Source organism: Helianthus annuus, chromosome 13 (genome assembly GCF_002127325.2).
Source record: "Helianthus annuus cultivar XRQ/B chromosome 13, HanXRQr2.0-SUNRISE, whole genome shotgun sequence".
Classification (NCBI taxonomy): Eukaryota; Viridiplantae; Streptophyta; class Magnoliopsida; order Asterales; family Asteraceae; genus Helianthus; species Helianthus annuus.
Window position 1 is genome coordinate 129,693,282 of NC_035445.2, and position 18,385 is coordinate 129,711,666.

The 18,385-nt window shown below is 39.7% G+C and overlaps 1 protein-coding gene across 14 annotated transcripts; it reads left to right on the plus strand.

Annotated features, from left to right (window-relative positions):
* The first annotated feature begins 1,788 nt into the window (after window positions 1-1,788).
* On the plus strand, window positions 1,789-15,057 carry LOC110899325. Of its 14 annotated transcripts, none has more exons than XR_002570152.2 (6): window positions 1,795-2,103; window positions 13,535-13,693; window positions 13,787-13,868; window positions 14,179-14,287; window positions 14,344-14,472; window positions 14,840-15,057. XR_002570152.2 is itself a non-coding variant. In XM_022146219.2 (5 exons), the coding sequence occupies exons 2-5, from the start codon at window positions 13,577-13,579 to the stop codon at window positions 14,915-14,917; spliced, it is 363 nt and encodes a 120-aa protein (XP_022001911.1). In that variant the 5' UTR covers window positions 1,789-2,103; window positions 13,547-13,576; the 3' UTR covers window positions 14,918-15,057. The 14 variants fall into 14 exon arrangements, 2 of the variants coding, with proteins under 2 accessions (XP_022001911.1, XP_022001908.1); XR_004877694.1 differs by having other exon boundaries at window positions 13,810-13,868; window positions 14,190-14,287; XR_002570146.2 differs by having other exon boundaries at window positions 1,798-2,103; window positions 14,184-14,287.
* The last annotated feature ends 3,328 nt before the right edge of the window (window positions 15,058-18,385 follow it).

Sequence of the window (18,385 nt, forward strand, 5' to 3'; positions counted from 1 at the left end):
TAATGCCTAATGTAATGGTTGAGGCTTTTTAATGCCATTTCATTCATTACATTCCATGTTTTTCCTCCTCATTGCGTATTATTTTAGAATGCGCCTCCCTCTTAATCCCTCTATAACACCCATGAGGAATGGTGTGGGAATATTATCAAACCCTTTGACGCCCCTATAATACCGATTACGCATGAACTTAAGCTACCATTAGTAAAAAAATATTAGAGGTGATTATTATGTTTTCATAGTTGACTGACTTTAGAGATTAAATATTTACAACTGGCAAAGAGGTTCTTTCTCTTTGGCATTTAGCCAAAGGGCTGGGATCCAATATTGCTTACGTAAGTAAGTTAAAATAAAATAATTTCCTATACTTACATTTGCCAAATGGGGGAATATTGTCAGGCATCTGCCTTGGCACTTTCCATTGGACCAATCAGTTTCTTATATTATATCCATTTTAAATTACGTTTTTGCCCCTGTTTAAAATTTCCGTTTTGCCCCAAAATCAAAATAAAATTACGCTTTCGTCCCCATCTTAAAATTACGATTTTGCCGTTAATTCAAAATTACGATTTTGCCTGGCACTCCCCTATTGGACCAACCAGTTTATTATTTTATCTCCATTTTAAAACTACGTTTTTACCCCTCTTTAAAATTACGGTTATGCCCCCGGCTCAAAATAAAATTACGCTTTTGTCCCCAGCTCAAAATTACGATTTTTCTCTCGATTCAAAATAAAATTGTGGTTTTGCCCTCAGCTCAGAATTACCTTTTCGCCCTCAGTTCAAAATAAAATTTTGTTTTTGCCCCCAGCTAAAAATTACGATTTTCCCTCTGTTCAAAAATGTGATTTTTCCCTGTTTAAAAAATTATGATTTCGCCCTGAGTTTAAAATTACGTTTTTTCCCCTCGTTTAAAATAAAATTATGCTTTTGCCCCCAACTCAAAATTACAATTTTGTCCTCGGTTCAAAATAAAATTGTGATTTTGCCTCCAGCTTAAAATTATGATTGTGCCCTTAGTTCAAATTTATATTACGTTGTTACCCCAAGTTCAAAATTACGAAATTACCCCTATGAAAATTTACAATTTTGCCCCTGGTTCAAATTTACAATACCACCGTCACTTTAGCTTTTGGCAAATTCCGATTTTACCCCAGTAAAAAAATACAACTTTCCTTCGGTTAAAAGTTACAATATTGTCATTGTTTGGTTTTTTTTATCAAAATTATAAAAGTGTTTTGTTTTAATTGGTTGACTCGATTTAATTGTTTTTCGTGTCAATAAGCTGCCTAACACTCGTTCGTTATTCGGTCATTGTCCCGCAATACGGGCGGGTTATTAACTAGTTAGAATTACAAATGGTAGTTAAAATGAAATAAATTAAATAAATGATGATACCTACAAAAAAGATTTAAATAAATAATGATTATTAAATAAATAACCGTAACCACTATTTGGCGTTATCGTCGGTTTAGTTTTTGGTTTTGAATCAAAGAGGGCGAGGTCAATTATTGCTTACGTAGAAAAGTTAAAATAAACGAATAATGATACAATTATAATTATTATTTTTACTATTAATTACTTTATTACTATATGATAATACTAGGTTATGGCCCCGTGTATTACACGGGTTAATTAATGAAAACGATATAATTTATTATTTGTAAATACTTATTATTGTTAATCTACTCTTGATAGTTTTGATTGAACATTCGTAAGTTGTCATTAATTAATAGCATTGAATTTCATGGGACAAAGCTCTAATAACATTGAATTTTATGGGATAACACTACAAGAAAAAGCTGCAATAGTGGCGACCTCTTTAGCGGCGACTTCCAAAAAGTCGTCGCTAAAGGTCCTATCCGTGTCCCCTGGTTTTAATCAATTCTTAGCCGTTCGATCATAAGCAATCTAAGGGTTGGTGTTTTATTAAAGCATGTCGCTTGCTAAAAGGTTATCAAAACCTTTGGGCGGGCAACAGATTCACCAATTCCCTCCCAAATCACACCCATATTGTTCCCCGAACCCTCGATTGACGCCGCGCCACCTCGCCGGACCACTCCTCTAGCGCCGCCGCCCCATCATCTCAACACTATTGGACCACCAGGTACTTTCCCTCTTCCTCCTTACTCTTGAATCTATCTTTTTTAACCATTTTTCAGAACACTAGGGTTGGTTGTGAGTAGGTAAAAACTTCTATGGATTAACAAATTTAGGAAAAAAACCTTCGATCCAGGTTTGTAAATGTGCCATAAAAGTAATAAAGTGGTAAATTAGGTTTTTGAGCTTGAAATTTGCTCCGAAATGGTAGCCTAAGGGGGTCTCGGTTTGGGGGTCTGTAGTGGGTGGAGGATTAGATTGAGAGAAGCAGAGGAGCGAAATAATTGGGTTCAGAAGTTGCAGGTATGGAGCTTCAAGATATTATTCTAGTTAATTTACTATTTTCTCTAGTGAGAGTTCCTTAGGTGAGCATATTTTGGTACGGACAGATTAAACCTAATAAACGACCCGAAAAAATTACCCAAACCGATCCGAACCAAATAAGGTAGGTACAATGGTCGGTTCGTCAATTCTTTTGAGATCGGGATCGGGTCGGTTCGGTCCAAAAACCGAATACAACCCGAAATAAAGAATATGGACCCGAAATAACCTTTACACAAATTTTTTCAATAATTTCTCGAGTTTTATGTGTTTTTAACTCTGTTGGCGGGGTTCTTGATACTACTGTCTATGTATATTTGTAAGTTGGTTATAGTGAAATATAATTAATAAGTTTGTGGTTCGTTCAATTTACATTGGCAGCACCAGCAGTGTAAGAATTCAAAGGCAACCCCATATATGAAGACTTTATTTGTCACACCCCCAAAATTACCACCTAGGGAGTGTCCCTGTTAGGCGTGTGACGACTAGCAATGAGCCACCAATTACATTGAATCACAAGTTTGAAATAAAACTTCGTTGTTTAAAGATAATAAAACCCCAACATACATTATTCAAAAACCATAAGTTTAGCGGAAGCATTAATGTAACGCAATATAAGTGTTATCCCAAACGAACATAGTATAAAAAGTCTGATAATAAATCCAGCAAGCAACCATGACCACTCACGCCCTCCAGTCAGCAAGTTCCTGCTTTCATAGTACCTATGGACCTGCGAGCATGTAACACACGTATCAGACAAAGCTGGCGAGTTCACAGTTTTAGAAAACGTTTGGTACCCGGTGTATGTAAAACAGTTTAATACCCAATGCAAGTAATATTGTTAATATCTCATTTCCAAACACGGACGGCTCACGGACTGCCCTTCCCACGTACTCCTATCTAGTACTGGGCCAGACTGGGTCATTAGTTCACCTCCGTCCTCTACAGGCACGGGGTGAGGGTGCCAAACCTAAGTAGCGCTACTAACTAATACCCGATGAGGGACTTACAAAAGATGATAGGTGAGATCATTAACCAATATACCCGTTTTTACCCAAAGACTCATCCCCTCCCATGGGATACCCCCTGACTGTCCCCAACCACTGGGACGCATGCTCGAATGTAGTGAACTCACCTTGGTTCTGCTCGGTAAGATTAGTTACTTGTTTACCAATTGCTTTCACACGTCCTACCATAATTACCAACACTATCAGTTTCGGGTGCACATAATCCACACATTACACGTACAATTAGTTGGTGCATCCCCTATTCACATAATGTACCATCAATTTACATATAGCACACGCGTATAAGTCATGTCATAATAGTTAACCTATCAACCCAGTGTCACCAAATAATCACTTAGCATGAACTTGGTTCATAAGGGGATCCATCTCATAGTTTAATATTTGCAAGACATTTAGCACTTAACTCCACAAGAACATGCCGATTAATCAAGTTAATAATTCTCAGATTAATATTCCACTTAGGCTCGATGCGGCCCAACCCAAAATACCCCCGACGCCCGGCCCGCATCAGATGTGCGGCAACCCGCATCCACCGTTTACTCACTTTGATTTAGTTAGGCGGCCCATTTTTTTTATTAAAGTTCAACCCAACCCATATTCATAACTAAGCTAACAATCATCCTACCTTAACAAGTCCTAGCAATCATGTACAGTAATAATTCTTATCAACTCCTCATATATAATCACACTAACTTATTGAACCACACAATGACTTTCATAAACTCACGCACATGATTGTCAGGCCTAGTTGCTATGTGTTAATTTAGTATATTGTTTGGTCCAATCATGTGTCTAATTCATATATTTATCTAAACATCATGGCCGCACATGTTGATTGGACCTCCCATTTCATGGCAGTAACTTCTTGGCTATGGTTCAACATGCATGCAGAACTTGTAATTTGATTACATCACCTCATGAGTTGTCCCTATGATTAATCAAATTCATTTGCTTTGCCAAGTCATGTGCCCTCACACCCATTGGACCAATACTACAACCGCCATATCAACATTAACCACATACTGATTTCATGCACACACATACCTCGATGTCAAGCACACATATATATTCTCAACTTATATTCTAACCAATCACATAAAATCACGAGTCCACTAAATAGTACGGTCCAATTGGATTCATTTTAATTGTAATATTGATAGAATCATTTAGAAGTTGTCTGCTAGGTAATAAACTACGTCAGAAAATTAGTGCGGCTCATTACATCATATTGTCTGGATCAATGATTAACGTATGTTTTGTTGTCATCTAGGTTAACCGCTCTAAGTGGGATGAAACATCATAGCAGTACCCAATCTTAATTATACTAGTAAACCTCGACACACTTAGGTCAACCAATAATATCAATTTCGATGAAATGTTAACACATCTAATCAAGCAGAATCATATACATATACACTATTAGCATATAGTCACATATAAGCACATATTTAACGCAAATGACATCAACACTAACCAAGGGATCAAGATGGATCAATACAAACGAGAAGGAGGAACTTCGCAAAGAGGAGATGTTGTCAAGCTGCCGTCGGCTCCAAAGGGTTCTAGGGTTTCAATGTTTTCAAGTTCTAATTCACGTATTACATGCCAGTGATATACACAACTCTTGAAAGGGTGGGCTCAAGGTTAGTTTGGGCCGAATGTGTGCGGGCCGAAGGCATGTGTGGGTGGCTGCGAGGTGTAAGTGTAGCCCTTAAACAAGTGCGGCTCGCTAAACTCTTAGACACGCAACTTATGCAACCATACTTTACGTTTAGGAAATTTATTAGGTTACGAGTGAAAGAAATAACAGACGCTACATATTGGAAAGAGAAAACAGAAAGTTTGGGTCACAAGATTAAACGTCACTAACCTTGGAACTTCGGGTTGTCACATCATCCCCAACTTGAAAGAAATTTCGTCCCGAAATTTGACAAGTATGCACACAGGACCGAAGTGATAGATCAAGATTGTTGCGGATTTTGCTTGGGTGTTACATCATCCCCAACTTGAAAAGGAATCTCGCCCCGAGATTCACCAGTTTTGCTTGACTCAGCTTTGTCTTTGGGGAAAAGGTGAGGGTACTTTAGTTTCATCTGATCCTCGCGCTCCCACGTGAACTCCGGTCCACGTCTTGAGTTCCAGCGAACTCTAACAATCGGAATTCGACTGTGTTTACGCACCTTGACCTCCCGATCCATGATTTCAATAGGCTCTTCAACAAACTGCAGCTTGTCATCCAACTTGAGCTCTTGAAATGGCACAACCAGTGTCTCATCAACCAGACACTTCTTTAGTTGCGAAACGTGAAAGACGTTGTGAACATTACCCAATTCCGCAGGTAACTCGAGTCTGTAAGCGACTTTACCGATCCGCTCAATAATTTTGAATGGCCCAATGTAACGTGGATTAAGCTTGCCACGCTTCCCAAAGCGTACAACGCCCTTCCACGGTGAAACTTTCAACATAACCCGATCATTAACTTCGAACTCTAAAGGCTTTCTGCGCTTGTTAGCATAACTTTTCTGACGATCACGCGCTGCTGCCATACGATCCCTTATCCGAGCTATATTTTGCGAAGTTTCCAGAATGAGTTCAGGACCTGTGAGTTGACTGTCACCTACTTCTGCCCAACAGAGAGGAGAACGACATTTCCGCCCATACAATGCTTCGAACGGAGCTGCCTGAATACTTGTGTGGTAGCTGTTGTTGTAGGAGAATTCTATTAACGGCAGGTGTCTTTCCCATCCCTTCCCAAAATCGATCACACATGCCCGCAGCATGTCTTCAAGTGTCTGAATAGTGCGCTCACTCTGACCATCCGTCTGTGGGTGGTAAGCGGTGCTCATATCAAGTTTTGAACCGAACAGTTTGTGCATAGACTGCCATAATTCAGAAGTAAAGCGCGGATCTCGATCCGAGATGATAGAAGTTGGCACTCCGTGCCGAGCAACGACCTCCTTAAGATACACTGCTGCAAGCTGCGAAAACTTATCTGTTTCCTTGATTGCTAGAAAATGTGCCGATTTCGTGAGTCGATCAACAATCACCCATATGGTGTCGTTTCCAGCCTGAGTTCTTGGTAATCCAGTAACGAAATCCATAGCGATCTGTTCCCACTTCCACTTAGGTATTTCTGGCTGCTGTAGTAGACCCGAAGGCTTCTGGTGTTCCGCTTTAACTCTAGCACAAGTTAAGCATTTACTCACGTACGTGGCGATGAGAGCTTTCATATTCGGCCACCAATACATAACCTTAAGATCGTGATACATCTTGTCCGATCCCGGGTGAATAGAATATCGTGACTTGTGTGCTTCGTCCATTACAAGTTCTCTAAGTTCACCAAACAGAGGAACCCATACTCTTCCCATGATGTAGTAGATGCCGTCAGACCCCTGTTCAAGCTGTTTTTCCATACCGCGCAAACCCTCAGTTTTAATGTTCTCTTCCTTCAACGCCTCAGCCTGGGCCGTACGAATCCTATCAGGAAGGCTGGAATGGATAGTGAGCTGCAATGCGCGAATGCGTTTAGGTTTTGCTTCCTTGCGGCTAAGTGCATCCGCCACAACGTTAGCTTTACCTGGGTGATATTTGATGGCACACTCGTAATCATTGAACAATTCCACCCAACGACGCTGTCGCATATTCAATTCTCTTTGATCGAAAATATGCTGAAGGCTCTTGTGGTCAGTGTAGATAGTGCATTTCGTACCGTATAGATAGTGCCTCCAGATCTTTAGCGCAAACACTACTGCTCCTAACTCCAAGTCATGTGTCGTGTAGTTCCTCTCGTGAACCTTCAACTGTCGAGAAGCGTAAGCTATCACTTTCTCGCGTTGCATCAACACGCAACCGAGACCCTGAATCGAAGCATCACAATAAACCACAAAATCCTCGGTACCTTCTGGTAGAGATAGAATCGGCGCGCTGCATAATTTTTGTTTCAAAAGTTGGAATGCATCCTCCTATTTCGTTCCCCATGAGTAAACTACCTTCTTCTGTGTTAACGAGGTGAGTGGCTGAGCAATCTTCGAGAAGTTCTGAATAAAGCGACGATAGTACCCTGCTAGACCGAGAAATTGCCGCACCTCCGAAGGATTCTTTGGTGCCGCCCAATTTCTAATGGCGTCGATCTTGGCAGGATCCACATGTATGCCCAGCTCATTAACTATATGCCCCAGAAAATGCACCTCCCGTATCCAAAAATCACACTTCGAAAATTTCGCGTACAGTTGCTCCCTCCTCAGGAGTTCTAAGATGAGGCGCAGATGCCGCTCATGATCCTCCTTGCTCTTGGAATAAATTAGAATGTCGTCGATAAAAACGATAACGAAGTCATCAAGGTATGGCTTGCACACGCGGTTCATGAGATCCATGAAGACCGCTGGTGCGTTGGTCAACCCGAATGGCATAACCAAGAATTCGTAGTGACCGTATCGCGTCCGAAACGCTGTTTTGGGAACGTCTTCCTCTCTAACTCGCACCTGATGATACCCCGACCTTAAGTCGATTTTCGAATAGAACCTTGACCCTTGCAGCTGGTCAAACAGGTCGTCAATACGAGGCAAAGGATAACGGTTTTTAATCGTCACCTTGTTGAGCTCACGATAATCTACACACATCCGGAAAGACCCATCCTTCTTCTTCACAAATAGAACTGGGGCTCCCCAAGGGGAAGAGCTAGGTCGGATGAAACCCCTATCCAACAGCTCTTGGAGTTGGTTTGACAATTCCTGTAGCTCTCCCGGCGCTAGACGATAAGGAGCGCGAGCAACTGGGGCTGCCGCTGGGGCAAGATCAATCTGGAATTCCACCTGACGATGTGGAGGTAACCCAGGGAGTTCCTCAGGAAATACATCAGGATATTCCCGAACAACTGGAAGATCCTCGATCTTCCTTTCATCAGACGATGAATCGGTAACAAGAGCTAGTACAGCAGGATAGCCCTTACGCAAATACTTCTGAGCCTTCATTGCCGAAACAATACTAACTGGGGTCCCGCTGCGATGACCCTGAACTGATAAAAATTCCCCACTAGGAAGGGGAACACGTATGATCTTCTCCTTACAGAGAATCTCCGCTTGATACTTGGACAACCAGTCCATTCCAACGATCACGTCGAAGCTTCCAAGAGTAATAGGTATTAAGTCAATGTCGAATACTTGACCCAGGAGATCGATTTTACACCCCAGTAAAACATGTGTAGCTTCGATTGTTTTACCATTTGCGATTTCTACTATGTGTTTCATTACGAGAAGTGTAGGACTTAACCCTAACCGAGAACTAAATTCCAAAGACACGTAACTCCAGTCGGCACCAGAATCAAACAAAATTGAAGCAATAACACCGTTCACTGAAAACGTACCAGTAACCACGTTGCCGTCGTTCCGCGCTTCACCAGCTCCCAACACAAACCCGCGCCCACGCGCGACATTACCCGCATTGTTCCCTTTATTGTTATTCCCGTTACCACCCCCTGTGTTCTGTCTCAGCTGAGGGCAGTCTCGCTTGAAGTGCCCCTCGGCCCCACACTGATAACACCCTTTCTGATTACCCTGAGTTTGCTGAGGCTGTTGCCTACCCGCCTGCTGCGCTGGCTGCTGCTGAGCTGGAAGTGTGGTCCTACAATCCCTGGCCTTGTGCCCCGGTCGATTACACCGATAACAAACTCGAGTACACTGCCCCTTGTGATGAAGATCACACTTGCTGCACAAGGGTAGCTTCCCCGCATATGATCCCTGCCCTGATCTGTTACTCGAGTTCTGATTTACTGATGCTGTCTGGCTGAAACTGCGGGTGCTGCCAGTATCCGTCTTCTTCTGAGGCTGTGTAGAGTTGGACCCCTTGTCCGTACCGTTCCACTTACGTTTGCCATCTGCAGCAGATGCAGTGGAAGTAGTGGCAGCTGTGGTAGTGCTAGAAATACGAGGTGGCAATGAGTCGCTCTCCACCTCCTGGTCAACGATTTTATGTGCCAATCTAACAATCTGGGTTAGGTTATTGAGGTTCGCTGCTGTAACTAAACCCTTCACCCGTGGAGGTAACCCCTTAATAAACAACTCGATTCTTCGGGGCATGGGTCGGGACAAGTTCGGACACAAATCAGCTAACTCATAGGACCGCTTCACATACGCCTCGATTTCAGACCCCACCATTGTCAGATGATAGTACTCATTCTCTAACTTCGCTATTTCATCTCGAGGACAGTATTCCTCTCTCATCAGTTCTTTAAAATCATCCCACGTAGTGGCGTTCGCCGCCTCAATACCTAGCAGTTGGACCTGGGCATTCCACCAGGTCAAGGCACCATCCAGAAGCGTGCCTGCAGCAAACTTTACCCTATCCCCAGCTGGGCAGTTACATATCGCAAACACTGACTCCGCCTTTTCGAACCAGCGTATAAGTCCCACAGCCCCTTCAGTGCCACTGAAGGTCTGTGGCTTGCAATCCATGAAAGTTTTAAAGGTGCAGACCGGTGGGTGAGGCTGGTTTTGTGGCGCCGGCTGACCTATTAACGAGAGAAAATAAACCAACAAGTAAGACTCAAGTTCACGATTCAAAGGAAGGAATGTCTGGTACATGTCATACCAGCCTGATAAGCTGCCAAGGCCGCAGCCACCTGGGCGTTGAGTAATGCTTCTAGCTCAGCCTGGGTCATATGGATTTCGCCACGCCCACCACCGCGGCCTCCATTACGTCCACCACGACGACCTCCACCACGTCCGTTCATGATTCTATAAGTATGGAAAGAAGTAACAAATTAACAGACCATCGCAGGCGGATGTCAAGTATTGCTATAGTATTCACAGTTTTAGAGGTTCTATTACAACATTGACTAACAACGCGGGATCCCTTTTTCACACTAGTCGAGATTTACTGGGACTCACATGCACCTCACGTTGTTATTATGTGTGCACCCATAATAATAACCTGATTTGCATGCTTGTCTCAGTTCCTCCCTACTCATGTTAGAAGGTTTCCCCTACTTCATACAGTACGACCGTCGATATCACGACATAGAGCATGTAAACACAAGAAGAGTCCTACTCTTTAAAACACGTAGTATAGACAGGTAGCATAGTAATTCGTATTGTAACATCATATGTGCGTTCGAGTGTGATACCAATCATAAGTATGTACTAACTATGCTATGTAATAGTAACAAGAGACGAACCTTGCTGCCTGGAGCTGAGTGTCATGGTCAATGTCGTATCAGTTCAGTTATAGTCTGGTTTTATAAATCAGTTTTAAAACCAAATTCACTATAACCAGCGGCTCTGATACCAAACTGTCACACCCCCAAAATTACCACCTAGGGAGTGTCCCTGTTAGGCGTGTGACGACTAGCAATGAGCCACCAATTACATTGAATCACAAGTTTGAAATAAAACTTCGTTGTTTAAAGATAATAAAACCCCAACATACATTATTCAAAAACCATAAGTTTAGCGGAAGCATTAATGTAACGCAATATAAGTGTTATCCCAAACGAACATAGTATAAAAAGTCTGATAATAAATCCAGCAAGCAACCATGACCACTCACGCCCTCCAGTCAGCAAGTTCCTGCTTTCATAGTACCTATGGACCTGCGAGCATGTAACACACGTATCAGACAAAGCTGGCGAGTTCACAGTTTTAGAAAACGTTTGGTACCCGGTGTATGTAAAACAGTTTAATACCCAATGCAAGTAATATTGTTAATATCTCATTTCCAAACACGGACGGCTCACGGACTGCCCTTCCCACGTACTCCTATCTAGTACTGGGCCAGACTGGGTCATTAGTTCACCTCCGTCCTCTACAGGCACGGGGTGAGGGTGCCAAACCTAAGTAGCGCTACTAACTAATACCCGATGAGGGACTTACAAAAGATGATAGGTGAGATCATTAACCAATATACCCGTTTTTACCCAAAGACTCATCCCCTCCCATGGGATACCCCCTGACTGTCCCCAACCACTGGGACGCATGCTCGAATGTAGTGAACTCACCTTGGTTCTGCTCGGTAAGATTAGTTACTTGTTTACCAATTGCTTTCACACGTCCTACCATAATTACCAACACTATCAGTTTCGGGTGCACATAATCCACACATTACACGTACAATTAGTTGGTGCATCCCCTATTCACATAATGTACCATCAATTTACATATAGCACACGCGTATAAGTCATGTCATAATAGTTAACCTATCAACCCAGTGTCACCAAATAATCACTTAGCATGAACTTGGTTCATAAGGGGATCCATCTCATAGTTTAATATTTGCAAGACATTTAGCACTTAACTCCACAAGAACATGCCGATTAATCAAGTTAATAATTCTCAGATTAATATTCCACTTAGGCTCGATGCGGCCCAACCCAAAATACCCCCGACGCCCGGCCCGCATCAGATGTGCGGCAACCCGCATCCACCGTTTACTCACTTTGATTTAGTTAGGCGGCCCATTTTTTTTATTAAAGTTCAACCCAACCCATATTCATAACTAAGCTAACAATCATCCTACCTTAACAAGTCCTAGCAATCATGTACAGTAATAATTCTTATCAACTCCTCATATATAATCACACTAACTTATTGAACCACACAATGACTTTCATAAACTCACGCACATGATTGTCAGGCCTAGTTGCTATGTGTTAATTTAGTATATTGTTTGGTCCAATCATGTGTCTAATTCATATATTTATCTAAACATCATGGCCGCACATGTTGATTGGACCTCCCATTTCATGGCAGTAACTTCTTGGCTATGGTTCAACATGCATGCAGAACTTGTAATTTGATTACATCACCTCATGAGTTGTCCCTATGATTAATCAAATTCATTTGCTTTGCCAAGTCATGTGCCCTCACACCCATTGGACCAATACTACAACCGCCATATCAACATTAACCACATACTGATTTCATGCACACACATACCTCGATGTCAAGCACACATATATATTCTCAACTTATATTCTAACCAATCACATAAAATCACGAGTCCACTAAATAGTACGGTCCAATTGGATTCATTTTAATTGTAATATTGATAGAATCATTTAGAAGTTGTCTGCTAGGTAATAAACTACGTCAGAAAATTAGTGCGGCTCATTACATCATATTGTCTGGATCAATGATTAACGTATGTTTTGTTGTCATCTAGGTTAACCGCTCTAAGTGGGATGAAACATCATAGCAGTACCCAATCTTAATTATACTAGTAAACCTCGACACACTTAGGTCAACCAATAATATCAATTTCGATGAAATGTTAACACATCTAATCAAGCAGAATCATATACATATACACTATTAGCATATAGTCACATATAAGCACATATTTAACGCAAATGACATCAACACTAACCAAGGGATCAAGATGGATCAATACAAACGAGAAGGAGGAACTTCGCAAAGAGGAGATGTTGTCAAGCTGCCGTCGGCTCCAAAGGGTTCTAGGGTTTCAATGTTTTCAAGTTCTAATTCACGTATTACATGCCAGTGATATACACAACTCTTGAAAGGGTGGGCTCAAGGTTAGTTTGGGCCGAATGTGTGCGGGCCGAAGGCATGTGTGGGTGGCTGCGAGGTGTAAGTGTAGCCCTTAAACAAGTGCGGCTCGCTAAACTCTTAGACACGCAACTTATGCAACCATACTTTACGTTTAGGAAATTTATTAGGTTACGAGTGAAAGAAATAACAGACGCTACATATTGGAAAGAGAAAACAGAAAGTTTGGGTCACAAGATTAAACGTCACTAACCTTGGAACTTCGGGTTGTCACATTATTTGCAAACCATACTTGCACGCCTTGAAATGGCACTATTGTGCCTGCACAGGTCATTCTTGTTCAACTTTCAATTGTATAGTAACTTCAGTTTGCATCGACCAACAAAAAAAGGTGGAATGTGGTGGGCTAGGTAACGGGTCAAATGTGTCATTAGTAGGAATCAGGTTGAGCTGACGTGCAAACATCTCTTAAGTTTTTATTGGTCTAAGTGTGTTTAATATTAGACCTTGGGTGATTTTGATACCGTTAGACCCAATTGCAATTGTTGAATTTGCAAGTGTTGTTTTTAACTAAAAAAGGCAGTTACAGATAATCTTGCAGGAAGATTTCTTATGCTTGGCTGGCAAAACAATGGTCTGGATTCACAAAGTACAACCGACACATCAGCCGAGCCTCCAATTGGTGTTTTCTTTGCATATGTTGCTCCTCGCTTACAACCAGATACTACTCTATTTCTTCCTTCCAAAAGTACGTAAATCATCTCATTTGGAAAATCAAAATTAATATTAAGAACATTTTGATATTAATATACTTTTCGTATTACATAATGGCACTGAATAGGAGTCATGCTACTTGTGCAGTAGTTTATGAGAAAACATCAACATGCCGTGTCCACAAAGGAGTATGTTCGACCTGGAAGAAGGTATTATTAGTGCTATGGATTTTTAAGTTTTCAACTTCAGACTTTGTTTTAACTAAAGCTCTAAATTTACATTTTATTTTTTAAAATTTTTATTAGGTGCTTATTCCTTATTGTTTTGTATATTAATTAGGTGCTTTGTGAGTTCTTTTAGTTTATTATAGTTGGTCGTCACTCGGACAAAGTAGGTGGGTTTATAATAACGGAATTTGGAAAAAAAGCCCCGAATTTTTATTTCGCTTTGGGCCACCAAAATGGTTGAGCCGGCCCTGATAGAAAAGGTTTCCATTATAATCTAACATGTGTGCAAAAGCTTAGTTACAGGTAGTAGTAGAGGCTGTAGAAAGGTTGAAGCCGAGACCACATGGGAAGCAAATAGAAAAGAGACCTTCAGAGAAGCAGTTTGCGAGGCATTATTGAAGGTATCATTTTATACCTTAATTAATATGAAACTTTGAATGCTGATTCCTTTTTATAGTTATTCTAAGGCTATGAAAGCAGTTTGCGACGCACTTTCGGCATATTTTATATTGGTTGAGGGACGGCGTGGCTTGTGGAAAGGATAAATGAAGATGAAAAAATGGATACTGACTTAACACGCACTAAGGTTATCAAATGTGTGCTAATCTTTGCTGTGCTAAACTTACAAGGAAAAAATCTATTATTTTCAATCTATAATATTCATTTTTAATTATAATGTCTTATTAACTCAACTAGAAAGGGAAGAGTGTAATGCTTATATCATTATCATTTTCTAATGATATAGAATCAAGTTTTAAGTGTTTTCAATGGGTATAGTTTACCTCTTATCTTTCCAGCGTGTTGGTTTTTCGGAAAGTTAATCTGCGACATCAGTGAGTTTTAGCTTAAAGTTATAAATCGTGACATTGGTAAGTTAATAAGAAAACTTGGGCTTGTATCTCAGTTAAAAGTGTTCAAATAGGTCAACTAATAATATATATTTTATTTTGTAGGATTATTTTGACGATTCGTTTGAAGACCCGAGATTCATGGAACGACTCTACCAAGGTGTGGATAAGAAGAAGGGATAAAGAAGCAACGAAAATGACACGGACTAGGTAGATTAGTGATGTATTTGCTTAGAATTTAAGGGTTTCAAAACTTTAACTTAACCAAACAAAATACTTTTGTTATAGTTTTATGTTTAAAATTTGGTGTCTTATGTTTACAACTCGGTGTTTTATGTTTGAAGTATTGTTTGACTGCGGAAAACGGAAAGAATAGCAAGTTATTGTATTCGGTAAAACTGAGAATTGCTGGGTAAATTTTTTTCACAGGTTTTGACTTTTAGCGACGACAATTGTCGTTGCTAGAACATGCAATGTTGCCGCTAATAGTGCACTACCTTTAGCGGCGATAAAGATCTTTAGCGGCGACATACAGCCTTTTAGCGACGGAGCAATAGCGGCGACTTATGAGGGCATTAGCGGCGACTTTTGAGGGCATTAGCGGCGACTTTTGAGGGCATTAGCGGCGACTTTTGAGGGCATTAGCGGCGACTTTTGAGGGCTTTAGCGACGACTTTTGAGGGCATTAGCGGCGACTTTTGTCGTCGCTATTGCGCAGATTCCTTGTAGTGTAAACCTCCTAAAATTATAAAATAAAAAACCAAGTCATCAAAATTCACACCAACAAAACTGGAAAAAGTTGAATTAAAGAAAGGAATATTGGTTTTTAATAATCCCAACTATTCGTCGTTTCTCGCTAACAGTTCCAATTTCAAAAATAACCACTATCTGTCCCAACTATCAACATATTAGCTTCAAATGAACCCTGACTAATAGAATCCTAATGTTGTTAGTCTCCGATCGCCGGGAAAACGTATTTAGCCGGAAAAAGGTTCCTAGAGGTCTGATCTAAGGTTACATAAAGGTTGGGGACGAAAATGTTGAGTTTTCAGCCAAAAACTTGAGTTTTCCAGACAAAAAGAAGTTTTCCGGGGATGAAAGAATTTACGACGACCTCAATAATTGGGTCTTTTAGTAGAAAAATATTCCTAAAGTAAGTAATAAGGTTACAAAGAGGTTTGTGACAAAAAAAAATTGAGTTTTCCGGCCAAAAATAAGTTTTTCGGTCAAAAATGTTTTTCCGACGACCGGAGACTAACAACATTAGGGTTCTAAAACATTAGTAGAATCCATGAGTTACCTATGCTTATTATCCTATCTCATAACCTAACGCGTTTGAAAATGTACTCATAGAATTTTTTCAATGTAAGAAGTAAATTATGAACAATTATTTTTGTTTGATTCATCCAACTCAAAAAATGTTTAATAATATATTAATTATGTATATTTTGCAAAACTATAACAATTTGCTTGCGTATAATAATCAAGCAAGTCGGTTCTTTACTTGCAGGATAAATATAAATGGAAAAAAATAGTAAAAGATATAATTCATAGATTAAAATAATATATTCTTTATTTGAATCTAATTAACAAATATTATCTATATCTATTTGTTTAGAATATATTCTTTATTTGAATCTTATTAACAAATACTATCTATATCTATTTGTTTAGGGTAAAAGATAAAAAAATAAAACTTATGGATTAAAATAATATATTTTTTATTTAAATCTTGTTAACAAATATTATCTATATTTATTTATTTAGGCGGGAAAAATAGTTGAGATCACCTCATATAACGCCATGTGTCCTTCATATGATTTACTTTATTATATGTATAGATTACAAGTGAATGAAAAGTAAATTACTATATATATTATTAGCAAATGGTATTGAGTACCGATATCGGTATTAAATTTACCAAATCAGGTGTATGTTCGCTACCTGCTCGACACCTGGATTCACCGGTTTTTACCCTCAATTACCATAATAACATATTAATACATTACTATATACTAATAATGATATTAATAATGATTACCAAATGGTATCGAGTACCGATATCGGTATCAAATTTACCAAATCAGGTTTATGTTCGCTACCTGTTCGACATCTGGATTCACCAGTTTTTACCCTCAATTACCTGTGTCGTACCAGTACCGACCGTCACCAAACCGTACCGTACCAGGTATATTTGATATCGGTACCCACTTTTGGGCCTATATATTAAAAATAAAATTAAATCAATAGTAACATCACTAAGTGATGAGCAAATGGTATCGGGTACCGGTACCGGTATCAAATTTAGCAAACCGGTTGCATTTTCGGTACCTGTTCGGCAACGGTATTCACCGGTTTTTACCCTCAATTACCGGTGTCGTAGCAGTACCGACCGTTACCAAACCGTACCGTAACAGGTATATTTGATACCGGTACCCACTTTTGGGCCTATATATTAAAAATAGAATTAAATTAATAGTAACATCACTAAGTGATGAGCAAATGGTATAGGGTACCGGTACCGGTATCAAATTTAGCAAACTGGTTGTATTTTCGATACCGGTTCGGCACCGGTATTCATCGGTTTTTACCCTCAAATACCGGTGTCGTACCAGTATCGACCGGTACCAAATCGTACCGTACCAGGTATATTCAGTACCGGTTCCCACTTTTGGGGATTTCGGTAACGACCTTTTCCGTACCGGTTTATCTAATAATAGTTCGGTACCGGTTTATCTAATAATAGATAAACTGAATGAACAGTAAATTTGTTTTAAAGGTTTTTTATATATGTTATTTAGTGGTTTTTTACATGTGTTATATAGTTCTTTTATATATCTTATGTAACTTGCGTTTGGTTTTTAATTCACGTGTCAGTATTTTTTAATCATATCAAAATTTTTTTTCTCTATGGGTTGCTGTAACGAGTCTAGGTGACGTAACAAAACAAACCGATACCGATCAAATTTCCGCCGTGTTGGTATATTTTTGGTCATATCATGACTTTTTTCTGTATTGGTTGCTATAACAAGTGTCAGTATCGTAATTAAACGAACTGATACTCACCCACCGCGCAACGCGCGAATTTAATAACACTAGTTGTCAATAAAATTTAAAATGGTATATAAGAACTTATATACGTCGAGTGAGGGGTTGGAATTTCAATTAGCAAATTGTTTTTATTATTTTTAATTTTTTTTAGTCTTGCGAGAAACATGCTCTTTATATATGATGTAATAGAAAAAATATAAGTAAAATAACTTATAAAAGATTATGGTATAATATAAGTAATATATATGGATCGAAAAATTTATTATTATTTAGGTTAAAATCATGGCTGTAAAACAAGGTCTTCAAGGCCAAGTACTTCTCGATTAGTCGCTATAAGTTTAGGCTGGCGAGATGATTATCTTCAACTCCGGCTAATTACTCAGAATCAATCAAGCGCGGTTAACCTCGGCCAGAATGGGATCGGGTAGGCCAAGTTGGGCGAGTTTGACTTTAAAACAAAATAAAACATAATTTTTATGTATATCATATACCATTTTCACATTATTTGTTATAAATATTAGTGAATTAATGCTATTTAACATATATTTAATTTCCGAACACTATTTTGTTTATAATTTAATATGTCTGAGAACTCCTCGA

What these genes read in the sequence shown, in the direction of transcription:
- LOC110899325 (XM_022146219.2), top strand. Translation starts at nt 13,577, where the DNA reads ATGGTCTGGATTCACAAAGTACAACCGACACATCAGCCGAGCCTCCAA. An exon ending in TCTATTTCTTCCTTCCAAAA is followed by an intron (nt 13,694 to 13,809) that starts GTACGTAAATCA and finishes CTTGTGCAGTAG; the next exon opens with TTTATGAGAAAACATCAACA. An exon ending in TATGTTCGACCTGGAAGAAG is followed by an intron (nt 13,869 to 14,178) that starts GTATTATTAGTG and finishes TGTGTGCAAAAG; the next exon opens with CTTAGTTACAGGTAGTAGTA.